The sequence below is a fragment of the Copadichromis virginalis genome, linkage group LG3 (assembly GCF_057382275.1).
Source record: "Copadichromis virginalis isolate Kocher_CV1m ecotype Utaka linkage group LG3, C_Virginalis_male_GT1.1, whole genome shotgun sequence".
NCBI classification, from domain to species: Eukaryota; Metazoa; Chordata; class Actinopteri; order Cichliformes; family Cichlidae; genus Copadichromis; species Copadichromis virginalis.
In genome coordinates this window covers 503,726-531,332 of record NC_140620.1, presented here as the reverse complement: position 1 = coordinate 531,332, position 27,607 = coordinate 503,726, and the positions used below count along the sequence as shown (strand labels likewise).

Here is a 27,607-nt window from a genome sequence, read left to right as displayed (position 1 = left end):
TGTATAATATTGTTATATCATTTAGTAACATTACAGCATGCTATATTATCATTGCATTTGATGGCTCACCTGGTCTTGCTCCACAATCGGTGTTCCCCTTATTCTCATGCAAAGCTCTGTAGTGCCTAAGCATGGATGAGGTGTTGTTGTTATATCCCAGCTCCCTGGCACATAGCAAACACTTCACCTTGTACAAAAGTCAAGACAGCTCAACATAAATTGTATTGCACCATCAGTATCATGAAAATACATCTTCTGTAGAAATTTACATACCTTGTTGGGAGGAATAAGATCAAAATGTTCCCACACAGGGGAGGACATCCTCCTCTTCTTAGCTGGCTCCATTCTCTCCTGACTTTCTCTCCTCACTCTCATAAACCTCCAAACTGTCTCCAAACTCTCACTAACAACTCTCCATCAAACACCCACATTTTGAATGAAGTCTGAGGGGTTTATATCTGTCATATCTCGCGGCAAAGTTCGAACCACTTCATGAACCAGACACGTGGTACAGCCGGGCAGCGGACGTCATCATTTTCAGCTCCTCCCATAAATGAAGCAAGCCTCGATACGCGCATCGCGGAAACGCCCCCTCCATTACTCGACACACGCTCCGAAGCCTCGATACAGAACGTCACATCACTACCTCTCTGGGTGTTTCCCTCCTGCTCAAAGTTTACTTTCACTTTCCTGAGCTTCGTGGAGTGGAGCTTGTTGTTGGTGTGTGTGTTTGAAGAAACTGTAAGTTTGCTTTGTTTCCTCCTTTAACAGTTTGTCTTTAGGAACTTTACTGTTTGTTCAGCTCATGTTGGATTTCTTCACACAACAAACTGTGTTTGTATTTCCGGTCTCTCCATTAAAGTCAGTGTGTAATGTTTTTCAACGAGTGTGTGTCCGCCATTTTCTCTAAGTGTGTGTGATCAGATAAAACACGCTGAATGTTGCCTGAGCTCGACCGGAGAGCTCCGGGACTTTTTATTCGCAGGGACAGCAGCAGACGGAGAGCGGACATCATAAACGAATGTTTTGTTTACATGTGTGTTAGGTATAGATTCAACTTGTTCTTCAAAAAAGAAGAAGAAGAAAGTGGAGACATCAACTGTTGGCTCTGCTCCAACCCTCCTGAGCTGAGCTTCAGGTTTAAACCCGCCTCCTTCCAGGAAGCAGCTCACCTGTGTGTCCGTGTTTAGTGTCCGGGTGTGGCGTGGAGCCTGTAGTTGGTGTGTGAAGAAACTCTAAGTTTGCTTTGTTTCCTTCTTTAGCAGTTTGTCTTTAGCGTTATAACAGGACGTGGGACATTTCTATTTACATAACATAAATCAGAATCAGAATACTTTATTGATCCCTGGGGGAAATAATTTTTTGTTACAGTGCTCCATTTTAAACCAACATTAAGACAAGACAGACAATACGCTAACTAAGAATAGTACAATATATACATATATATACATACATACATACATACATAAGTCACTTATAAATAAATATTTGGAAAAGAAACATGTGTAGCTGTAGCAGCAAACAGTGTGTTAAGTGGATGCGTTGTACAGGGAGATGGCCACAGGCAGGAATGATTTCCTGTGTCGTTCAGTGGTGCTTTTCGGTAATCTCAGTCTCTCACTGAACGAGCTCCTGTGACTGACCAGCATGTCATGGAGTGGGTGGGAGGTGTTATCCAACATTGTCTTTATCTTGGACAGCATCCGCCTCTCCGACACCACCTTGAGGGAGTCCAGCTCCATCCCCACAACATTGCTGGCCTTACGGATCAGTTTATTAAGTCTGTTGGCATCTGCGACCCTCAGCCTGCTCCCCCAGCATGCAACAGCATAGAGGATCGCACTGGCCACCACAGACTCGTAGAAAATCCTGAGCATTTTCTGGCAGATGTTGAAGGACCTCAGTCGCCTCAAAAAATAGAGACGACTCTGGCCCTTCCTGTAAAGTGCTGTGGTGTTTTTAGCCCAGTCCAGTTTATTGTCAATGTGTACTCCAAGGTATTTATAGTCCTCCACAATGTCAACACTGACCCCCTGGATTGAAACAGGGGTCAAGTGTTTCCTGGTCTTCCTGAAGTCCACGATCAGTTCCTTGGTCTTTGCCACGTTGAGCTGCAGATGATTCTGCTCACACCACGTGACAAAGGAGTCGACCACAGCCCGATCAGTGAATTAGGGTGCAAATCAAATAAACTGCTGATGTATGTTAGTCTTTATATGGCTCTGTTAAATAGCATGTTGTTATTGTTGATACTTACAAAGGTCAGCTGTGCTGCATGGGGTTACTAGTTTTGTTTGTTTGAACTTTTATGAAGTATCCTTGGCTAAAGCACCCAACATCATAAAAAAAGCTTGTTTCCCTCCTCATGAGTATGATGTCACATAGAGGAGGGAGCTGCTTGTGTTCTTTTTTCTTGGGTTTAACCCCAATAAGCAGCTCCCTCCACATTATAAGTCCTTCTGTATCTAATGTCTGCATATGATTCCTCATCTTCAAGCATGAGTATTTAAACTCTGACAGTTTTGCTTTGCTGTATCAAAATCCCAGGACCAAAAACATGTGAGGCTCAGCTTTGAGGTCCAAAGGGAGATCACATCTATATGAAGGCTAACATCATTTTTGACTTAAGTTAACTGAAATAACTGTTAAAAGTTTGCTCACACACCATCAACATCCAACACACAAAAATTCAAAAGACGCTAAAGCGTGTTCTTCAAGTCAGAGAGCTGCTCAACATGTTTTCATGTTAGTGTCTCTAGGACTTGATAAAAAAAGCCCTGATTTAATTCACTACCCAGGTCAAGTGGAATGAGTGGAATATTTCCCAAACAGAGAAATCCAATAACAAAAGATAAGATCAGTTTCTTTTTACTATCTTCTCTTTTCTTATGGTAGATTTATTTCTCTGAATCTCCACAGCAGCAGGTGGAGGAGATGATCATAGATTCTGTTTATAGAACCAAACTCAGTGGAAAGGCCAGACTTTAAGGATAATTTAAAACACTTTCAGACATCAGTATATGCAGCCACTAAAGCTGGTAGGTCTGAATTTCCCACGAGAAAGTTCTTTCATATAAAAGGAAAAAGGAGGAGGTGAGCACTCAGGGCACAGAGACCCCCCCCCCCAGCACACATGATGGAAAGGAGGATTTCAGTTGATGTGCACATGAATGATTTGTGTTTCCTCTGCAGGTAGAAAGTGTGTGTGAGCTGAGCAGCATGGATCAGTGTGAGGACAGAGAGGAGGGAGCCCCTCCCTCTAAAAGCACTCTGTGTGGGGAACATGAGAGCCAGACCAAAGCTCAGAGGTGAGATGACCATCTCTAACTGTCCATGACTCTTCTCCATGTCACAGCTCAGCACTCACATCACTGCTCCATCATTATTCACAGGGACCAGCCTGGACCTCCACCCAGCTCTGTGTCCTTACAGAGTGACCAGTCAAAGGAGTATGAAATATTTTTTAAACAACAAAGCTCATCTGCTGCAAAAAGGTAATGTGTCTATAGGCTGTAAATTAGTCAGTTCTTCTGAATAAGTTATCCAGCATCATTAATTTCAGTTCACATCTTTCTTCACACATTTCTATCTTAATGTATGTAATGCCGTTTTCTTCACAAACGCAGGAATGAATGTGTAACAAATGGACGTTGTACTAGGTGTTTCATTAGTAGGAGAATGAACAAGATATTCTCCACTGAATGACACACATGGCAGGTGGACAATATGAGTACAGCAGCACCAAATACGTTGGAGACACGCAATATTAGAAGAGCATATGGGAGCGGAAGAACCCTTCATAGCTATTTAATTACATTTTATTTATATAGCACCAAATCACAAAAACAGTACCCTCAAGGCACTTTCTATTGTAAGGTACAAATCCTACAATATTACAAAGAAAACAAAGAAAACCCCAACAATCATATGATCCACTAGCACTTTGGCAAGTGTGGGAAGGAAAATTCCCTTTTAACAGGAAGAAACATGCAGCACAGCTAGGCTCAGGGTGGGGGGATGTGAATTATTGTTTACAGGCTGAGCTGTGTTCCACAGTAGGCTGTGTTGCTGCATGGACATTTTAGAGTGTGTTTCGAGTATTTCAGACTGCGTTATCCCTCAGTAAGGAAAAAAAGATTTTCTTTTCAAAAGAGGCATGGACGTTTCAGAGTGGGACACAAGGATGTGTGGAACGTTAGGCTGTTGTTGTGTCTCACAGCAGAGTCAATCTGACCCACATGTCCTACTAATAAATCTTACTACACCGTTGGTTAGGAAACAAATATTCTGGAGTCTGTTGTAAGTGAGACCAGAATATAAAAAGGAGGAATACAGGACAAAAGACATTAAATGCAGACAGGTGTATAAACACATGGTGAGTGAAGAAGAAACAGTTGCATGAGTGTCATCATGAGGATTGCCGAGCAGCTTAGACGTATTCCAGCATAACTAAAGGAGGATTTGGGGTAATCTGATCCAGGTCTAACTATATGCTTTATCAAAAAGGAAAGTTTCAAGTCTAATCTGAAGCTCAAGAACAAGCTCAAAGCACGAGATCCATAGACCACACCAGGCAAGACCACAGGTGCAGGCAGTGTAAAGATGCCCCTGAGACAATCCAGCACATAACAGCACGGTGCAAGATGCTAACAGGCAGGGCATGCATAGAACGCCATAACCAAGTGACTGGCATAGTACACAGGAACATCTTTGCCGAGCATGGCCTGGAAGTCCAGAGGTAAAAATAGGACAAACCCCATAGGGTTTAAATCCTGTGGGACTTCGAGATACAGACTGACAAACTGGTTATGGCTAACAAACTGGACAAAGAGTGTCAGACAAGCACAGGAAGAAGGCCATGGTGATAGATGTAGCTATATGTGGCTATTCCAAGTAATGGTAACATCAGGAATAAGAAACATAAGAAGCTCAAGAAGTACCAAAGACTGAAAGCGTGGCGGGTGATGAGTGAAGACAACAGTCATCTCTGTGGTAATTGGATGCCTTAAGGGAAGTGAGATGGAAAGTGGGAGAGTGGTTCCAGGAGATCCCGGGAACAGCATCTGAGATCTCTGTCCAGATTAGGTCAGTCCTGGGAACAGCAAAGACACTGAGCAGTAAATTGAGAGCTTTGCTTTTGCACTCAGCTGTCTTTACACCACGCTGGTCTGGTACAGCGTCTGCATCACTGCAGCCGCAGCACTAGGAGGGTTGTTGAAGCTCTGCTGAAGGTGTGAGTTGAAGATCTTTTGGACCAGGGTCTCTGCCAGACATTCCAAGCGCACCTTCACTATACATTTTAAATGCCCATAAGTGCAAACGACAGTCAGGATCCATTCTCCAATCCGAAGGTGCAGAGAACAAACCCTCTCATCCACCGGGAGAAACCCCAATATACAGACAGCAAGCTGAGGGGATACAAGAAAGCCCACCCCAGCCCGCTGCCTCTCACCAAGGGCAACTTCAGACTGAGACGGAGTCCACCCCTCTCCAGAAGACTACAGTCGTGGCCAAAAGATTTGAGAATTACTAAATATTGGAAATTGGAAAAGTTGCTGCTTAAGTTTTTGTAATAGCAATTTCCATATACTCCAGAATGTTATGAAGAGTGATCAGATGACTTGCACAGTCCTTCTTTGCCACGAACATTAACTTGATCCCAAAAAAACCCCTTTCCACTGCATTTCATTGCTGTCATCAAAGGACCTGCTGAGATCATTTCAGTAATCGTCTTGTTAACTCAGGTGAGAATGTTGATGAGCACAAGGCTGGAGATCATTATGTCAGGCTGATTGGGTTAGAAAGGCAGACTTGACATGTTAAAAGGAGGGTGATGCTTGAAATCAGTGTTCTTCCATTGTTAACCATGGTGACCTGCAAAGAAACGTGTGCAGCCATCATTGCGTTGCATAAAAATGGCTTCACAGGCAAGGATATTGTGGCTACTAAGATTGCACCTAAATCAACAATTTATAGGATCATCAAGAACTTCAAGGAAAGAAGTTCAATTCTTGTTAAGAAGGCTTCAGGGCGTCCAAGAAAGTCCAGCAAGCGCCAGGATCGTCTCCTAAAGAGGATTCAGCTGCAGGATCCGAGTGCCACCAGTGCAGAGCTGTCTCAGGAATGGCAGCAGGCAGGTTTGAACGCATCTGCACGCACAGTGAGGCGAAGACTTTTGGAAGATGGCCTGGTGTCAAGAAGGGCAGCAAAGAAGCCACTTCTCTCCAAAAAAACATCAGTGACAGATTGATCTTCTGCAGAAAATATGGTGAATGGACCGCTGAGGACTGGGGCAAAGTCAGATTCTCCGATGAAGCCTCTTCCCGATTGTTTGGGGCATCTGGAAAAAGGCTTGTCCGGAGAAGAAAAGGTGAGCACTACCATCAGTCCTGTGTCATGCCAACAGTGAAGCATCCTGAGACCATTCATGTGTGGGGTTGCTTCTCATCCAAGGGAGTGGGCTCACTCACAATTTTGTGAGTGAATTTTGCCACAACAGTGGCTGGACAAAGCTGGACTGAAAGACAGCACAGAGGCACTAATCATGGCAGCACAAGAACAAGCTCTGAGTACAAGATCCATAGAGGCTGGGGTCTATCACACCAGGCAAGACCCCAGGTGCAGGCTGTGTAAAGATGCCCCAGAGACAATCCAGCACATAACAGCAGGGTGCAAGATGCTAGCAGGCAGGGCATACATGGAACGCCATAACCAGGTGGCCGGCATAGTGTACAGGAATATCTGTGCCGAGTATAACCTGGAAGTCCCGAGGTCAAAATGGGAGATGCCCCCAAGGGTGGTGGAGAATGACCGAGCTATGATCCTGTGGGACTTCCAGATACAGACGGACAAAATGGTGGTGGCTAACCAACCGGACATAGTGGTGGTAGACAAACAGAAGAAGACGGCCGTAGTGATCGATGTAGCGGTTCCGAATGACAGCAATATCAGGAAGAAGGAACACGAGAAGCTGGAGAAATACCAAGGGCTCAGAGAAGAGGTCGAGAGGATGTGGAGGGTGAAGGTAACGGTGGTCCCCGTGGTAATCGGAGCACTAGGTGCGGTGACTCCCAAGCTAGGCGAGTGGCTCCAGCAGATCCCGGGAATAACATCGGAGATCTCTGTCCAGAAGAGCGCAGTCCTGGGAACAGCTAAGATACTGCAGGACCCTCAAGCTCCCAGGCCTCTGGTAGAGGACCCGAGCTTGAAGGATAAACCGCCTGCAGGGGCGTGCTGGGTGTTTTTTTTTTTTTATCTATCTATCTATCTATCTATCTGTCTATCTGTCTATCTATCTATCTATCTATCTATCTATCTATCTATCTATCTATCTATCTCAGGGCTTGCAAAATCGCTAGCCCGACGTCCCGGGGCTAGCGATTTTTCCAGTCGGGCTACCAAAATCTATCTCTGCCCTGCCCGTCGGGCTATTGTAGGAAGGAAAAATATATTGTGGCGAGCTCAGACAAGGAGGAGACGGAGGTATCGTTTGGTCTTGCTTCCCGTGAGCTAGCCAGGGAGCACAGCCGTTTATTGACATCTGCAGAAGAACACTGCCGCTAGCTAACTGCTCAGCGCAGCAACAGAACAGCAACAACAACAACACAGGGCGCCCTCTGACCCCGGAAGGACACACTGTCGCAGCGAGAGGGCGTCACCATGGCAACATAAACAAAACATAACTGTACAAACAGAACCCCGAACATCCCTGACCCGCTACATAGCCCCCACCTAAGGGGTCAGTCGTCCCCGACGACCCCATTACCCCACACAAAGTCCTGCAAATGTCCAGGTGCCTTAACTGGCGTGGTAGGCATGACTGCTACGGTTGGGGGCTCGGCGTGTGGGTCGACAGAGGTAGCCCATGAAGCATTGCCCTAGCATCTGTCGCGACGGGCCGCCGCCGCGGTGCGCTCGTGCCATCAGGACCCGTCGGGGGACTTACATGGCCACTCACATCCTCTCTCTTCAATCGCCAGTTTCCCAAGTGGGGAATGTTCTCCTCGACAGCTTGCTCCAGCCTCTGAATGTCTCTCTCCATTACGGCGAGGGTGAGCTATCCCACTTCTGACACCAATGTGGCGAGCTCAGACAAGGAGGAGACGGAGGTATCATTTGGTCTTGCTTCCCGTGAGCTAGCCAGGGAGCACAGCCATTTATTGACATCTGCAGAAGAACACTGCCGCTAGCTAACTGCTCAGCGCGGCAACAGAACAGCAACAACAACGCACAGGGCGCCCTCTGACCCCGGAAGGACACACTGTCGCAGCGAGAGGGCGTCACCATGGCAACATAAACAAAACATAACTGTACAAACAGAACCCCGAACATCCCTGACCCGCTACAATATGTCAATGCTTTTGCATTCTTTCGGAAATGTAGCTGGGTAATTATGTCATCGGCATCGGTGAGGTACTGTCAATATGTGACATATTGAAATCACGTTTGAATTTGCGCTTGTTTTTTGCTTTCACTTTGCAATCGCGCGAACTGCGAGGTAAGGTAAGGTAACTTTATTTATACCCAAAGGCAAGGTAAATTTGCTTTACAGAAAAATGACAGCATTTGGCATCCCTTTAAAAACACACAGTACTGATTGGTGAGTGATGATAATTTGCGCACCAATTCCTCTGACATCGTCTTATCAATCATTAGCTTACTATGCAAACATGACAAGTGAAATCTCCCGCAGCAAGCTTAAACATATGAGAGGTTGACCGCGCAGAGAATCGCTGACCGTTATGTGTGTGTGTGTGTGTGTGTGTGTGTGTAAAAGCAGCAGGATATATATTTTAGTTCTGCTGAGCCAAATAAGACAGGTCAGGGTGAAGAAGTGACAGCCAAAGAAAAGCTTACCACAAAACGGAGAAATTATGACAAATCAGACTATAAGGCAAAAAGAAAGTGCAGCTTTATGGTTTCATGGACAAAATAATTTCTGTGGCTGCAATATGACGAGCTATATAACCGGGGCTGCACATAAGTGGTCCACAGGTGCGCATTCGCTGTCAAAAAAAAATAAAAAAATGCGCACAAGATATGAAGTTGCAACGCGTGTTTGCATACATAAGATTTTCTGGAGGAGGACAGACATTTGTTTAGAACTCCTTAAAGATGTCGAAGAAGCTCCTTTAAGCAATTACTGTGGTGTTCCTCCACCTCCAAACAAATGTCAGAAGGAGTCCGAACCACAAAAGAAGCACGTATTCTCGGAAAAGTGGTTGCAGGAGGTGAGCTGGCTTCAAACAAATGATGAACGCACAGAGATGTGGTGCGGAATGTGCCGTGAAAATCCCACTCTAGCGGACAAAAACAGTGCTTTTTATATGGACGCAAACGCGCGCTGCAACTTCTTATCTGGTGCGCGTCTTTTATTTTGACAGCGAATGCGCACATGCGGACCACTTATTTGCACCCGTGTAAATAACATAGTGTTCTGCCGGGTGTGTTGTTGGTTTTCTCTCGATTTCTGAGTCGACAAGCGCCTTTGTTACTGGGACCAGTCATTTTAAGAAAGGCCCCCATTAGAACCCATGAGAAATGCAAGAAATGCATTATTGCTCAGTCTGCAATATCTTTCCCAGAACAAACACCAATTGCAAATAACATACTAAAAATAAACCTGAAAAATCTGTTTAGAACAGCTACTATGTTGCAAAGAGTGAATTACCACTGGCAAAATTTAGCAGTCTTTGCAAAGTTCACAAACCAAATGGCCTCGATCTTGGTTCCACTTGTCTCTTACCCGTGACTTCAGTGGAAATTTCAAATTCAGGATCTGACACAGACTGATTCATGTCCTACACAGTTCTTACAAGTTCATAGAAATTTCTGTTCAATTAGAACCAAGTATTTGAGTTGATGATTGTAATTTTTATACAATGTTGTAATTTGTTTTTCAACAATTTTTTGATTAATGTTTTGTTTCCTTTACAATATTATACATTAAAGTATAATATTGTAAAGGAAACAAAACATTAATCCAAAAATTGCTCTTTTTTTATTCGGGCTACTTAAATTTATTTTGGGCTACCAAAAACTGAAGAGTCCCTGCCCGAAGGGCTACCAGGGATTTTGAAATTTTGAGATATATATATATATATATATATATATATATATATATATATATATATATATATATATATATATATATATATATATATATATATATATAAATAAATAATAATTTGTCATAATGCTTGATAAGAGATCTGAAACTCCCTGTATAAAACCAAAAGTTATCCTTTGGACTGTTACACTGAAATAGACAAAGGTTTTGAATTACACTTTAATATGTACCTAAACATTCATTTGAAGAAAAAACAGCCAAATAAAATGGAATAAGTGCAAAAAAAAAAAGTTTGCATGTCACTGTCACTTAATCTGAGATTGAGGTATACTATGGTATTTGGCAACTCAATATAGGACAGTCCTGAATACAGACTGTCTTCAATAATTGGACTGGAGTAAGTCTTTGAATCAGAGATGTCTAAGAGTGAATATTTTTCTTTTGCTCCCTTTGCTATCAAAAAAGGGAGCCATCTTTGGGGCAGCCATCTTGGTTCATTGTTTTGTTTATTTGTTGTTGTTGTTGTTGTTGTTGTTGTTGTTGTTGTTGTTGTTGTTTTTTAATTTAATTTTTCTGTTTTTTCAAAGTGTTTTTTTTTCTTTTTTGAATTTTTAAGTTTTATTTGAATTCTTTTTACTTTTCATGATTTCCTCCACAGAGTGGACCAGGAGACCTCAGAGGTTCCCCATGGTCAGTCTGCCCAAAACCATCAAACACACCTGGACTCCATATTTATGGTCTGTACATGTACAACAACTACTTTTACATGTATTCTCTTTAATCATCTCCATGCTGGGTCTGTGGGTTTTGGCTCAGGATGTAGAGCCACTTGCCCAGTGGAGTGTAATATAGGAGCTGAGGTGAACCAAACTGGATAAACAGCTCAGCATTGTTGAAGACAAGCGGGACCTGCATTTTCTTCTGTTATGTTATGACTTAATATTTTTGATTTATCCTTTAAATTTTGTTAAATTATGATATTGTGCAAAAGTCTTAAGCCACTTTCTCTGGTATGATGGCACCTGTGTTTGGCTTTTCTGTATCAAGTAAGTCCGTATCCAAGAAGGGGACTTTTTTCTTCCGTGTCCATGTTTAGATACACATAGGCTAGTTCTCTGAGACCATGCTACCTCAATAGGGTTTATCCAGGCTCTCCAGTTATTTTTCCTTTCATCCTTTCAGTGAGTGGAATTCAATTGTCAGTATTTACCTCCCATAACTTGGGCATCTAATAATTGGGCCACCTCACTGACCATGGCATAACTTAAACCTCAGCTATGAATAATAAATTGTTCTTGCAGAACGACTCTATAACCCCCCCCCCCCCCCCCCCCACACACACACACACACACACACAAAAGAAAATTCTTACTAAACCTGGTAGCGTGACAGAGACTATTGGCTGGATGGCTAATCCTTTAGCTTCCCTTATTTATGTTACTATGGTCTCAGGATACAGGAAAAATTACTGTAATGTACCAAGCTTCTCCTCTCCACTTCTCTCTTTATACTGCCTTGATGTTTATATAATAGAATACAACTACTACTAGATTCTCTTAAAGTTTTTTGTCTTTCCTGGAGTTTGTGTATTGTTCAATTTGGTGTTTCTGTTTTGTATGCTTCTCTTTTTTCTCTTCTCTTTCCATTGACTCTGCAATTGATTGACGTTGTGGTGTGACTCATTCAACCTTTTGGTTCCAGATGCTGGAGGAGAAAATCATCACTTTTGTAAAGAACGAACTGAAAAAAATCCAGAAGGATTTGAGTCCAGATTGCCCAGAATTCTTAGAGGGTAGAAGTGAGGGTGAAGGTTTATTGGAGAGTAAGGAAGAAGACCAGGGAAGCAGAGAGGCATTTGTTGAGATCACACTGAACGTCTTGAGGAGAATGAATCAGAAGGAACTGGCTGACCGTCTCCTTAACAGTAAGATAGACCAACATACATTCGGAACATATGCATATGACAAATCTTTGATTGTGTGGTTTTTGTTTTTGTTTTGTTTTTTGATACATATAGGACATTCCAAGGGGCAATTCAAGTGGATTCAGAGTGAATTTAAATCTACCCTGAAGAAGAAGTTCCAGTGTGTGTTTGAGGGCATCGCTAAAGCAGGAAACCCAACCCTCCTGAATCAGATCTACACAGAGCTCTACATCACAGAGGGAGGGACTGCAGAGGTCAATGATGAACATGAGGTCAGACAGATTGAAACAGCATCCAGGAAACCAGACAGACCAGAAACAACAATCAGACAAGAAGACATCTTTAAAGCCTCACCTGGAAGAGATGAACCAATCAGAACAGTGCTGACAAAGGGAGTGGCTGGCATTGGGAAAACAGTCTTAACACAGAAATACACTCTGGACTGGGCTGAAGACAAAGCCAACCAGGACATCCAGTTCATATTTCCATTCACTTTCAGAGAGCTGAATGTGCTGAAAGAGGAAAAGTTCAGCTTGGTGGGACTTGTTCATCACTTCTTTACTGAAACCAAAGAAGCAGGAATCTGCAGCTTTGAAGACTTCCAGGTTGTGTTCATCTTTGATGGTCTGGATGAGTGTCGACTTCCTCTGGACTTCCACAAAACTACAATCCTAACTGACCCTAGAAAGTCCACCTCAGTGGATGTGCTGCTGATAAACCTCATCAGGGGGAAACTGCTTCCCTCTGCTCGCCTCTGGATAACCACACGACCTGCAGCAGCCAATCAGATCCCTCCTGACTGTGTTGGCATGGTGACAGAGGTCAGAGGGTTCACTAATCGACAGAAGGAGGAGTACTTTGGGAAGAGATTCAGTGATAAGAAACAGACCAGCAGGATCATCTCCCACATTGAGACATCACGAAGCCTCCACATCATGTGTCACATCCCAGTCTTCTGCTGGATCACTGCTACAGTTCTGGAGGATGTGCTGAAAACCAGAGAGGGAGGACAGCTGCCCAAGACCCTGACTGAGATGTACATCCACTTCCTGGTGGTTCAGGCCAAAGTGAAGAAGGTCAAGTATGATGGAGGAGCTGAGACAGATCCACACTGGAGTCCAGAGAGCAGGAAGATGATTGAGTCTCTGGGAAAACTGGCTTTTGATCAGCTGCAGGAAGGAAACCTGATCTTCTATGAATCAGACCTGACAGAGTGTGGCATCGATATCAGAGCAGCCTCGGTGTACTCAGGAGTGTTCACACAGATCTTTAAAGAGGAGAGAGGACTGTACCAGGACAAGGTGTTCTGCTTCATCCATCTGAGTGTTCAGGAGTTTCTGGCTGCTCTTCATGTCCATCTGACCTTCATCAACTCTGGACTCCATCTGCTGGAAGAACAACAAACCTCCCAGAAGTCTGAAACAGGAGAATCTGCAGAGACACACTTCTACCAGAGTGCTGTGGACAAGGCCTTACAGAGTCCAAATGGACACCTGGACTTGTTCCTCCGCTTCCTCCTGGGTCTTTCACTGGAGACCAGTCAGAGTCTCCTACAAGGCCTGCTGACACAGACAGCAAGTAGCTCACAGACCAATCAAGAAACAGTCCAGTACATCAAGAAGAAGCTCAGTGAGAATCTGTCTGCAGAGAAAAGCATCAATCTGTTCCACTGTCTGAATGAACTGAATGATCGTTCTCTAGTAAAGGAGATCCAGAAATCCATAAGTTCACGAAGTCTCTCCACAGATAAACTGTCTCCTGCTCAGTGGTCAGCTCTGGTCTTCATCTTACTGTCATCAGAAAAAGATCTGGATGTGCTTGACTTGAAGAAATACTCTGCTTCAGAGGAAGCTCTTCTGAGGCTGCTGCCAGTGGTCAAAGCCTCCAACAAAGCTCTGTAAGTACATACATGATTATAACTTTTTCTTTTTTTTATCTGTGAATTCTACTTAACAACAACACAGCCATTTGCAATCAATAAAAAAATTAATGGTTTTCTGGCTCTTTAAAACAGTATACAGCTATATAGGAGACAGAGGCGCCTAATTATTGTTAGCATCACAATCAACTATATGATACTTTTAGTACTGATAGGAGCCTAATTCTTGTTGTCAGGATGTTCTAAAAACTTCTTGAAAAGCCTGCAGCTGATCAAAAATGCTATAGCAGAGTCATGCCAGGGACTGGAAAGAGATAGCAATGTTTTAAAATGTCACTTTTCAAGATTGGGCTCTAAAATGTACAGTGATTTAACAAGATTCCACTTTTTAATCACAGGCCAAAAACAATACTTTAACAGGTTCACAGTTTGTTTTCAGTACCAAATTCAATTCAGTTACATTCATCCAAATCACAACAATCAGCTCAAGGAGGTTTAAATAGCATTTGCCTCACAGCAAGAAGGTCCTGAGTTCATTTCCACTATCAGTTTGGGGTATTTCTTTTATGGAGTTTGCATGTTCTCCCCATGTTTGTGTGGGTTCTCTCTGGGTACTCTGGCTTCCTCCCACAGTCCAAAGACATGCAGTTAGTGGGGATAGTTTAATTGGTTAGTCTAAATTGCCCATTGGTGTGAATGCAGGTGTAAATGTAAGTGCGAATGATTGTCAATGTCAATGAACAGCTCCCTTTTAACAGGTAGAAATAAGCTCTCTTTTTCTAGCTCCTGTCAGTATCTTGTTGCAGAATTTTGGATCAACTAAAGGCTTTAAAGGAAGTTTTTAGGACAACATCATAATATTTATTTATAGCAGTCAAGTGTATAAGTAAGAGATGTATTTTTTTAGCATCACTTTGAAAAAGGATGTTTCTAATTTTAGAGATAATGTGCAAATGACGCAAAGTTAAACATGGAATATTAATTAAATGCATTTTTTTTTTTAGATATTTCATATTAATTATATTATTTTTTTCTGGTCTAGTTTTTACTTTAAAAATGCTTTTATTTTTAAAATAAAAATCTCCAACCAGTTAACTCATTGCAAATATTGTTTAACAATTTTGTTTTTCAGACTTAGTGGCTGTAACCTCTCAGAGAGAAGCTGCAAAGCCCTGTCCTCGGTCCTCGGCTGCCCGTCCGCCAGTGTAACTGAGCTGGACCTGACTAACAACAACCTGGAGGATTCAGGTGTGAAACTCCTGTCTGCAGGACTAGCAAGTCCAAAATGTTCACTGGAAGCTCTCAGGTCAGAATTAAGACTTTCTCACTGATCACTGACATTTAAATTTTTTTTTATTGCATAGACAACTGACTCTTAAAGAGTTGTCAGGTGGCACTATTTTCTCTTTCTTGTATTTTTCTTGTTCATATTACCATTTTATAAATTTAGAATAGTTTCATAAAAATAGACTTCTGTTTCAAGGTTTGTATTTTTTGGGTTTTTTTGTGAATTTAGGATTCTGGTTGAGGAAAGACTGAATAAAAAGAGAACCTAAACTAAGTTAGAATACCAAGTCAAAAGACAAAGCTCAACATGGGAAGCTTAGATATTTGAAATCTGCAATCGTCTGTGGTCTTACCTGTTCAACCTTTGTGTAGTTTTTTTTTTTTTTTTTTCCATCCATTTTTAGTCAAATCCTTTCTTCTGCTTTACTGCTTGTCAGACAGTTAGCAATTGGATTTGTTAAACTATTATTTTTTGCAAGATTTCAGGAATGACGCTGCTTTGTTTTTTATTCGGAAAGTGGGTTCAGAAAGTATTCTTGAAAACAAATTATGTTCCACCCCAAATCATTTAATTTCTTTTGGTCTGCCTCCTTTTAATCGACTTTCAGTATCCATAATGAGAACCTGGATCCTTTTGTCATTAAACAGATGGTCAGAAAAATTATGATCTACTCCCTTATATTCAATTCAAATAACCAACTACACAATAATACAAATGTACATTGATTGGAATATACCTAATAATGTCAAATCAATTAAATTGATTAGACATGAACCAGAAAATGCTAGGTAAGCGTGTTTTGATGTTACGATTCATATGATACTGATGATGGATTTTTAGGCTAATAGTTAAGCTAACACACTTAGCTCTCATCTTTTCTTTTCTAATGAAACCGATAGATCCTCTACTTCTTTTAATTGTCTCACAATGCAATTCTTACCATATTTTGGTTCCTGCAACTGGTCCGTCGGGTTATTGTCTTCCCAGAAACACAAGGGAAGTGTTTCTGGGAAGAAACACAAGGGAAGTGCTTTTTCCTATTTCCATTTTCCTTTTTTCCTGTTTCGTTTTTTTTTTTTTTTTCCTATTTCCATTTGTCCTATTTCTGTTTTCTTTTTTCTTGGATATCGACTATTGGATATGGTTATATCCAATAGTCACAATATAGATATAGTTCCTTGGATATAGACGTGGATATCAATATGTCTACCTCCTGAAGAGTGTTATTCACTTAGTTGGCTATTGTGAAAAGGGGTTTCTGTTCACCATGGAAATGATACTGTGATCACCCACCACTGTCTTCATGGACATCCGGGTGATTTTGCTCTGCTGAGTTCCCAGTGCTCTCCTTCTCAGCATGTATGAAACTGTAGATTTTGCCGCTCCTGTTATTGTAGCAATTTCTTGGATGGATTTTTTCTTTTTTTGCAGCTTAAGTATGGCTTGTTTCACCAGCATGGAGAGCTCCTTCGACCACTGTTGTCTGTTCACAGCAAAATCTTACAAATGCAAGCACCGCACCTCAAATCAACTCCAGACCTTTTATCTACTTAACTAATAATGACATAAAAAAGGAATTGCCTACACAAACCCATGAATAGCCTTTGTGTGCATTGTCCAATTACTTTTGGTCCCTTTAAAAAGAGAATGGTACAGTTAAGAAGCTGGAACCTTTAATCAAATTTCAATGTGGATAGCCTCAAATAAAGCTGAGTCTGAAATTGTTGTGAAATAACAAAAACAGTTGTGATTTAGCACTATAACAATTTAATTAAATTGAATCGATTTTCCTGAATTTAAATGTGCATTTCTTTCTCTGTTCATGGTGTGGGTGGGGGAGTGACAAATGGACATATTTCAGAATTCAGAGAGGATGATACATATACTTGATAGAAGAATAATAAGATGTCTTAATAAGAAGACCTTTTATTCTTTTAAAACTGTTTAACACACACTTTAAAGAAGAGAAAAAAACCCACTCTCAGGGCTACTTTTAAATTTAAAATAATTTTGCAGGTTTATTTGAGTTCACACTTGTGGAAAACTATAGCCTACTTTCAAATAAATAGATCATAGCAGTAGGCCAATAATTTTAAAATAGAATAGTAATGACAACTATTTATGTGTAGTTATGACTTCAGTACATTTTAAATATATTAAATGATACTGTTCTCACTTTTTAGTCTAATTTCTGTTTTTGAACATCACTGCAGAGCTCCTCCATATTTCATACATACGTACATGCTTATGGCTGCAAAAGGTAAGTTTAATATTAATGCAGAACTGCAGCGTGTCTTCATGTAGTTCATGTTCGAAAAAACCTGCTCCCATACATATGTGTATCCCAAGATGGACAGAATTGTAAAATAAGGAGAGAAATCTGTATCAAAAATGTTGCAAATGTGTACAATATGATCCGCACAGATCATGTTGCATGCCCATGTGGAGTTTTGAGACAGATTTAATGCTGCCAGCTTTCCACTGATCCACAAATTTAAGCTGCATTTAAGTCCCAGTGTAAAACAAATGTGTACAAATCCTTGCTTGAAATGTGTACAAATCATGATGTCTCTCTTTTTCATAGCCTTTAAAATCCCTCACACTACAGGTTCATTTTGTGGTTTCTATAGTTTCCAAAAGCAGATGTAGACACTACCTGCGATCACTAATGCTATTTGTTGTGAACCATCAGTACATTCAATTATATAAATCTAATCTTGAAAGAAAAATACATATTATTTAACATCTTCACATAGTAATAGCTGCTTTATGTGTGCAGTCTGTCAGGCTGTCTGATCACAGAGGAAGGCTTTACTTGTCTAGCCTCAGCTCTGAGCTCCAACCCCTCCCATCTGAGAGAGCTGGATCTGAGCTACAATCATCCAGGTGACTCAGGAATGAAGCTGCTGTCGGCTGGACTGAAGGATTCAGGCTGGAGACTGGACACTCTCAGGTATGGAGAGAATGTCTGATAGAGGAGGAAGAGCTGGAAACTGTTACACTTTCTTTAAGAACATTTTTTTCTTTGCTCGCAATAAAACCAACAGTCAAATATAAAAATAAGATATTGTCTGGGGGAACAGTGCCTTTTGCCAAATCTATTCATAAATCTATCTGTTCATAAAGTCTAGATAAAAATGTAAATAGATCCATGTATGTTCCTCCCACAGTTCAAAAATGTGAAGTCAGTGGGGTTAGGACAATTGGTGATTATAAATTGCCCACAGGTGTGAGTGTAAATGGTTATTTGTCTCCCTGTGTTAGCTCTGCAACAGTTAGGTGACTTGTCCAGGGTGTACCCCACCGCTTGCTCTATGATAACTGTGATAGGCTACAGCAGCCAATAGGGACAAAATAACTAAAAATAGATCAAAAATCAAGGGCTCATTCAAGATGAGCTAATTCTAGCATTTCCAATCCCTTTGGTTCATCAAAGCCACTAGGAAAACAAAAACATTAACCAAGCTGATGACGGCAAGCTCTGTGATCACTTACATGAAGAAATACTGGACACCATGGTCAGAAAGTGAGAAATAATGAATAGGAGGGGAGGTCGTTTCTGACCATAGTGTTTCTCGAGATTAACATCTTTGCTTGAACTTTGATTGGGTCTGTGTTTCCACAAGCCCCGCTGGTTTAGAGACTTATTCATCATGAAGAAAACAAGACAGTCAGCGATCGATCGATTTACTTGTAAGGGAGGCCTCGTTGGTATCTACCACAAAATGACCCCAACGACGGCCTCCTCTCGCTGACTTTTATTGGGAAAACACACACAATACACATCACAGCAAAGCAAAGCCCACATGGTTCTAAGACAAGGCAGTGTGTGTGTGTGTGTGTGTGTGTGTGTGTGTGTGTGCTCCTGCTGACCAAAAGAGTCATAAAAGCAGGAAGCAACATCCTTGGTCATAAAGAGGGTAGTCTCCCCTACACCCAATGTATGGTTTACCATAGATAACACAGTGAAGCCATACAAAGGGCAGGAAGCTTACCAAACATCAAACAGACCTTCACAAGAATGTGCTTGTGATAAAACACTACATCCCCCCCCCCCCCCCCCCCCCCCCAGAACCTCGAGAGGCTGGGGAGGGGGACAAAGGAATTCCTTTCATCACAGAGTTAAAACAATGTAGAGATGGTAAGCATAAAAATGACACCATTTAACAATTCACTCTAAAAAATACTGTGTTCAGTGTACTTCTCTGCAAACGTGATAAGCCCATAGCATCTATTGCTCTATGGCACTTGGGAATTTGCTGGGATTTACTTTAGAGAGCTGGAAAATAAATCCCAGGGACCTGTCGATTTTTAAAGTCTGGAATAATGTATAAGGACTTCAAAAAAGTGGCTGTTAATACTCATACACAAATTTTACCTTTACAATTACAAAGACCTCAAAGATGAGAAGGTCCACAAAATTAACTTGACTTGCAGATAGGATATTATTAAGCTTCCTCTCGAGTCATTTATAATTAAATTCAGCTGTGTTCCCAAATCGTTATATAGTTGGGTGATGAAAGGAATACTTAGAGCACCTACTTAATCTTGCAACCACACTGTTGTTAGAGGAAGCAAAGTATAGGGACAAGGGAGATGACTCGCCATTACTGGCGGCAAGGTCACTGAGATAGTTTAACAACTTCTTGGTGACTGGACGTCTAGGGTGGATGAGGTTTACACTGAGCTCCTTCAGGCTCTGGATGTTGTAGGACTGTCGTAGTTGATATGTCATTTCAATTCAAATTTTAGAAGTTTCTAAAGCCATTCCAAAGAAATTTACTCTTTCCACATACTAATTTCCCTTCAGTGTTACTCACAGTGTCACTCACTCAATATCAAGTCACTCAGATCACTAGCTCATATCAAATCACTCTGATTTTGGATTTTCTAAATGAAAGAATTCTTACCAGCTGTCCAGTGTTCAATTCCAAAATGTTGAGGCTTGACCTCCACATGCTTTTGTGGAGGGCAAGCATTACTCCCAGCCTACCACAGTGTGTTGTACATTATTATACACTCCAGAACAAAAGTTTAAGACCACTTGAGAAATGACAGAAAAACATGCAACAAGAAGAAATGGGAGTGAGACAAAGAATAGAATAGAATAGAATTCAACTTTATTGTCATTGCACATGCACAGGTACAGGGCAACGAAATGCAGTTTGCATCCATCCAGAAGTGCTTTAGTGATATAGATATATTACAATATATATTAGCAATAATATAGATATGTAAGTATATTACAGAAATGGGTCTATTATGTTATAATGTACACGGTATGAAGTATGTTGTGAATATTCTATAACTATAAGTATGTACAGGCTGTAGTGAGTACAAGCTATGTACAGGATATGGACAGGATATAAATATGAAAAACTATACAGAATATGAAATAAATAACTTTACAGGAATCTGAGATATACAGCTATACAGAAATGGGAACTATGCAAGTTGTAAACAGTTGTAGGATTAAAGATTATTGAATGTACAGAATGATTATTTACACAGAGCTATACAGTAGTGCAGTTAAGATAAGTGAGGGTGTAGATAGTTTCTACAGAGGTATATAAAGTGCTAGTGGTTGTGAGTGGTGGTTCAGTCCATGTTATTATTGTGTTTGAGGGTACAGTTGTCCATTGTGGGTGTGTGTATGTTCAGTCCATGAGTTTAACGTGGGTCAGATGTCAGGAGGCAGAGTTCAGGAGTCTGACAGCTGTGGGGAAGAAGCTGTTCCGGTACCTGGTGGTCTTAGTCCGGAGGCTCCTGTAGCGCCTCCCAGAGGGCAGGAGGGTGAAGAGTCCATGTGATGGGTGACTGGGGTCTCTGATGATTTTCCCAGCCCTTTTCAGACACCGCTTCCTGTAGATGTCTTTTATGGCAGGAAGTGGTGCTCCGGCGATGCGCTGGGCAGTTTTCACGACCCTCTGCAACGCCTTCCGGTCCGAGGCAGAGCAGTTCCCGTACCAGACTGTTATACAGTTGGTCAGGATGCTCTCGATGGTGCAGCGATAGAAGTTCACCAGGATGTCTGAGGACAGGTGGTTCTTCCTCAGAGTCCTCAAGAAGAAGAGGCGCTGGTGAGCCTTCTTGACCAGCTTGGAGCAGTTGGTCGTCCAGGTGAGATCCTCGGAGATGTGGACTCCCAGGAACTTGAAGCTGCTCACACGCTCCACAGCCGTCCCCTTAATGTGGATGGGTGGATGTGGGTCAGCATTCCTCCTGTAGTCCACGATGAGCTCCTTGGTCTTCTCGGTGTTAAGCAGCAGGTTGTTTCTGTCGCACCACTCAGCCAGACGATCCACCTCCTCCCTGTAGGCGGCCTCATCGTTGTCACTGATGAGGCCAATCACCGTGGTGTCATCTGCAAACTTAATGATGGTGTTGGAACCATCAGCAGGTCTGCAGTCGTGGGTGAAGAGGGAGTAGAGGAAAGGGCTCATCACACAGCCTTGTGGTACACCGGTGTTCATTGTGATGGTAGATGAGCAGCGGTTATCCAGCCAGACATGTTGGGGGCGGTTGGTCAGGAAGTCCAGTAACCATTTGCAGATGAGGGAACTGATACCCAGGTCTGTCAGTTTCCTGATGAGTTGTGAGGGGTGGATTGTATTGAACGCTGAACTGAAGTCTATAAACAGCATTCTGGCGTAGGTGTTGTTGTTGTCCAGGTGTGAGAGGACAGAGTGCAGTGCGATGGAGACTGCATCCTCTGTGCTCCTGTTCTGGCGGTATGCGAATTGGTGGGGGTCCAGGGTGGGGGGGAGACAGGATTTGAAGTGTGCTAGGACCAGCTGCTCTAAGCACTTAGTGATGATGGGGGTGAGTGCTACTGGGCGGTAGTCATTGAGGCAAGATGGGTTGGAGTTTTTGGGTATCGGGACGATGGAGGTGGATTTGAAGCAGGCCGGTACCACAGCGTGGGCCAAGGACAGGTTGAATATGTCTGTGAGCACTCCTGCAAGCTCCCCAGAACATGCTCTGAGAACACGCCCGGGGATGCCATCAGGACCTGCAGCCTTGTGGACATTGATCCTGCTCAGCACCGCTCCTACATCGGTGGGGGAGAGAGTCAGAGGTTGGTGGTCTGGCGTCATGTCTGCTTTGGTTGTGGTTGTGGGGTTCCCTCGCTCAAAACGAGCATAAAAGTTGTTGAGCTCGTTGAGGAAGGGGACATCAGAGGATGCGGGGGAGGGTTTGGTGGTCCTGTAGTCTGTAATGGTCTGGAGTCTTTGCCACATGCGTCGGGGGTTGGAGTTGGAGAAGTGTTCTTCTACCTTCTTTTTGTAATGGTGTTTGGCTTTTTTGATGCCCTTCTTTAGATTAGCCCTGGCTGTACTGTAGGCGTGTGCATCTCCTGACCTAAAGGCGGTGTTGCGGGCCTTCAGGAGGAGACGAACATCCCGGTTCATCCAAGGCTTCTGGTTGGGGTACATGGTGATCCGTTTCTGGGTGGTGACACTGTCTGTGGTTTCGGAGATGTAATCCAGTACAGATGAGGCGTACTGGTCCAGGTCTGTGTGGGTGAACATATTCCAGTCTGTGTTTTTAAATCTGTCCTGGAGCACATTGTTTCACTAGGAAAAAGCACCCCAGACAATTATGGTGTCCCCTCTACTGTGGCGCGTACAAAACCTCTTACATGGGATCTGCTTGTCATGCTAGTAACATTGGATACCACCAGAACCAAGTAAATTTTTTTCTCATCAGAGAATAAAACTTTCTTCCACCTTTCAGTGTCCCATGTTTGATGCTTTCTTGCAAAGTCTAAAAGTTCAGTTATGTTGCATTCAAGGAGACGAGGCCTTTGAAGACGTTATTTGTTTATGAAGCCTTTCACTCTCAGGTGCCGTCAGATGGTTATAGGGCTGCAGTTGGCACCAGTAATGGCCTTAATTTGAGTTGAGGATCGTCCACTGTCTTGATGGACAACCAATTGGATCCTCTGGCTCAGTGCTGGTGAAATGTTTTTTGCATCTTCCACTTGACAGTTTTGTTCCATAACCCTCAGAATCATTTAAGAAATTCCAAATGACTGTCTTACTCCATCACACGTCAGCAGCGATGGCGTGCTGTGAAAGACCCTGCTTATGCAGTTCAACAACCCGACCACGTTTAAAAAGGGAAAGTTTTTTGCCTTTGCCATAAGAATGTCATGACAGTGTGACTACCTGACAGAAAGTGACAATGAATCTGCAAGAAGACACCATCATCAAAATTATTTATTAATCAAATAGTCACAACATTATGTTTTCACCCCCAAAATTAAATGTTCAAAGCACCACAATGGCAGCCTGATATCACACAGAATTTTCACTTGATATTAAATAGAATTTATGAACTGAGCTCTGCAGACAGAGTGATCATAGTGAAACAGTTTGTTTTCATTTCCAGATTAAAGCTACTCTTCATATTTTCTACCAAATGCCACCAAAGAGGACTGTGTTGAAAACCATTGAGTAATTAATCTTTTTTCAATACAAGCTTCAAGGCTTCACTAATTGCTGATATTCACAAATGAGAAAATCAAACAGGGCAAGACCACACAGCATGAGGGGATGAAAACCAAGAACTTAAATATACATATAATAATGTAAAAGAGGGCAAAGTGGAAAGGCGGGGATCACAGCTGAACAAAATCTAATTAATGGGAAAATGGGGAAAAAAAACTGACCATAACTCAAAAGGAAGTAAATGGTAAATGGCCTGTATTTGTATAGCGCTTTTAGAGAGGGATTAGAAAGGGAAACGAAATGATAATCAAGAAAAGCTAGGGATACATTTTTCATAAAACAAAACCAAATCATGAATTCACCCTCAACCTTGAACTCACCCATGAAACCTGACAACTTCATTAAATACAGTGGTGTACTGACAGATCCAGGATCAGTCCAAATCATCAGCAGTTTGATCCATGTATGGATTAAAGTGTATTTGTGAAAATGTTGGACTGTTCCTTTATCAGTGTCTAACAGTGTGTGTGTGAGAGCCATGTATTGTCCATGTGTGCATGCTGACTGTGCTGCTCTGACCCCCCTCCTCCTTTCAGGGTGGAGCCTGCTGGAGTCCGATGGTTGAGACCAGGTCTGAGGAAGTGTAAGTGTGTTTTTAATGGGATTCATGAAAACAAAGCAGCACACATTCAACCATCTTCATCATGTCAGGAGTCATCATCAAAGTGTCAATCAATGAACAGATGATGGATCAATAACTGCAGCTGGATTGTGTTTGTTCTCTCCATCAGATTCCTGTCAACTCACAATCGACACAAACACAGTGCACACAAAGCTCCAACTGTCTGACAACAACAGGAAGGTGACACATGTGGAGGAGGTTCAGTCATATCCTGATCATCCAGACAGATTTGATTATTGGCCTCAGCTGCTGTGTAGAAATGGTCTGACTGGTCGCTGTTACTGGGAGGTCGAGTGGAGAGGAGACGTTTATATATCAGTGAGTTACAGAAGCATTAGAAGGAAAGGAGGCAGTAAAGATGCTGAGTTTGGATTTAATGATCAGTCCTGGAGTCTGAACTGCTCTGATGATGGTCCTCGTTCTGTCTGGCACAATAACGAAACATCAGCCATCTCCTCCTCCTTTGGCTCTAAGAGAGTAGCAGTGTATGTGGACTGTCCTGCTGGCACTCTGTCCTTCTACAGAGTCTCCTCTGACACTCTGATCCACCTCCACACCTTCAACACCACATTCACTGAACCTCTTTATCCTGGGTTCAGAGTCTGGTTTGGGTCCTCAGTGTGTCTGTGCTGAGTTGAGTGTAAATAGTGTCCTGTTAGAGAAGCAATTCAACTCAATTCAAATACTTTATCGTCCCACAAGGGGAAATCTTTTGGTCTTCCTCAAAGGTTTTATAAAATTATATCCAGAGGGCAACAAGTCAAACTCACTTGGAATTAGGTGTTTAAAACTATTAATAATATAATGAGTCGTCATAAGCATATTTTTGCTATAAATGGCCAAAGGTCCATCTTGCCAATGCCCTGAGATTGTGCTCGCAGTTTTTACCAAAAGTCCCAGCCGATCCTTGTTCTTCACAGTCATGTTACAAAACCAAGCAGCAATACAGAAAGACACAACAGATTCAATAAAACGTGTGTAAAACAAGGACAACATCTCAGATGAGCTCAAAGAGCAGTCTTTGCTGAACTTTTTTAGTAGCAACATCAGCATGACGTTCAAAACACAGTTTATGGTCAAGTAAATACTTGTAACTCTCCAATTCAAATACTTTACTCTGACTGTTGAACAGTCTGTACATGTCTGTATCTTTCACTTAGAAGCACGTTTTCAAATTCATGGATTCAATCAGTTGATGTTTGAAACTGTTCTGTATACCTTCAGCCATATGAGCTGACAATATCTAATGCAGTCATAATATTATTGTATGCATCTGATTTATCTAATAAATAGCAAAGTTGCAGCAGCCATTTGAAAAGTCTTTTCTTATTAACTTTTCTTATTAACTTATTACACATGTAATTTTGAGTCCAAAATAATCACCATTTCACTAGCAGGCAGATAAGAACTTTATCTAACTTCAGCCATCATTTCACTCAGAAATATACATCCATCCATTTTCTTGTGTTTATGGGGGGGCAGCAGCTGAAGCAGAGAAGCCCAGACCTCCCTCTCCCTGGTCACCTCATCCAGCTTGTCCAGGGGAACACCAAGGCGTGGAGCTGTACGGGAAAAACACTGTCATTTCAAAGAAGTAAGCACAAGTGCAAAAAGTGAAAATCGAAACGGATGAAGTTGTGCAAAAGCAGGATAAGATAAATAAGGATCAGAGAGAAAACAAAATGAGTGAAAGGAAGAATCAAGTCTTGATAAAAATAGATGCTAAAAAGCTGCTGATCTTGATTGCAGCTTATCAATGGTGCACATGAGCTGAAAGCCAAAACAGAGCAATTCCAGGTGATTGTAAAAGCAGCATTTATTCATTTTGGAATGACAAACCTGCTTCACAGTTCTTCAGGAGGATGGTAGAAGTCTGCTTGCTAATGGGCCAGACTTACTGAAGAAGAGAAAATTAAGCTGATGTTATTTGTGTGTCCACTGGTATTATATAAGCAAAAGAAAAAGAAAACTACTGGTAAACCATGGATAACAAAAGGGCTAAAAAATGTGTGTAAAAAGAAAAATAAACTGTATAGAGATTATATAAAACTTAGAACAAAGCCTGCTGAAATGAAATATAAAGTTTATAAAAATAAGTTAGTATTAATTATGAGAAATCTGGCAAACTTAATTACAAAACAGGATGATTCAGAATGACAAATGGAAAGGAGATAGAGTGGTAAAGTCTATGTTTTGAGGGGATATCACTGAAAAAGAAATTATAGCTATTGCAGTAAAATCTAAAAATAAGACATCCACTGACTGTGATGGGTTAGACATGGTTATAGTAAAAAAGACCTTGGATTGTATAATCAAACCTATCTGTTATATTTTTAATCTTTTGTTTTATACAGGTTTATTTCCTGACCGAATGAAAGTGGCAAACATTATCCCCCTTTATAAATCAGGAGACAGACATAGTTTTAACAATTATAGACCGGTATCATTGGTATCACAGTTTTCTAAAGTGCTTGAAAAACTCTTTGCACAAAGATTTGATAGTTTTACTGAAAAACATCAACTTTTAAGTGAAAGTCAGTTCGGATTTCAATGAAACAGATCAACGGCAACAGCATTAATGCAGACCTTCCCAAAGTGTGGGGCCCGCCCCCTAGGGGGGGCGCAGAGCCATTGCAGGGGGGGCGCGGCATGAAAAGGGAAAAAAAAAACAACGCTTGGGCACTGCTGGCACGGGCGCCTACACAAACGAAAAGCATGAGATGTTTCCAAACCAACTTCATTCTAAGCCAAAGACTAGAAAATATGGTGAAGCATGTCTTCCCTTTGGCTTCACCTGCACAAGTGCCGAGGTAGGTCTCCCTGCAGAATTGTTTTCCCCTTCGTTGGGAGCAGCGCTGGGCTGTTCAAATCACGGACAAACAGTATCCCACATTCTTGATTTTTAGTTCACAAACACTTGTTGTAATGACTAACTACTCCTGACATGTTGGAGATGTTAGCTCTTTATACAGTAAAGGTACAGTGGGATACAAATAATATCAGGCTGATCCTGCCACAATTTTTTCCCCCAGTTCAAATCACGGACAAACAATATCCCACAGCTGTTTATGTTTTTGAACCCATTTTGCAGAGGGATTTAAAAATGTATTGATAGCAATGTTGAACATTATTACACAGGAAAAAAACAACTACACGTAAAATAATCACACCGTGACTCCTCTGCCTTTCTAAATAGAGGGACAGTAGCTGTGTGTGTATATTTAAGCGTGTAAAACCTGAAGATAGTCAGATTAACAGTATTTCGTCTCTATCTGCTATTCTGCAATTCATCTCATGTAAACAATAGCGTGA

General features: G+C 41.9%; 1 protein-coding gene across 1 annotated transcript; it reads left to right on the top strand.

Moving 5' to 3' along the window:
- The first annotated feature begins 535 nt into the window (after positions 1–535).
- Positions 536–27,607, top strand: LOC146712166 (NLR family CARD domain-containing protein 3-like). Its single transcript, XM_085451934.1, has 10 exons — positions 536–741; positions 3,193–3,308; positions 3,393–3,494; positions 10,728–10,806; positions 11,771–11,993; positions 12,087–13,890; positions 15,005–15,178; positions 17,940–18,113; positions 24,210–24,256; positions 24,405–27,607. The coding sequence occupies exons 2-10, from the start codon at positions 3,220–3,222 to the stop codon at positions 24,926–24,928; spliced, it is 3,216 nt and encodes a 1,071-aa protein (XP_085308060.1). The 5' UTR covers positions 536–741; positions 3,193–3,219; the 3' UTR covers positions 24,929–27,607.

Bases quoted from the DNA above. Each gene is read 5' to 3' on its own strand.
- LOC146712166 (XM_085451934.1), top strand. From the start codon at position 3,220: ATGGATCAGTGTGAGGACAGAGAGGAGGGAGCCCCTCCCTCTAAAAGC. The intron at 10,807-11,770 runs GTCTGTACATGT...TTTTGGTTCCAG, and splicing joins ACCTGGACTCCATATTTATG to ATGCTGGAGGAGAAAATCAT. The intron at 13,891-15,004 runs GTAAGTACATAC...TTTGTTTTTCAG, and splicing joins AAAGCCTCCAACAAAGCTCT to ACTTAGTGGCTGTAACCTCT.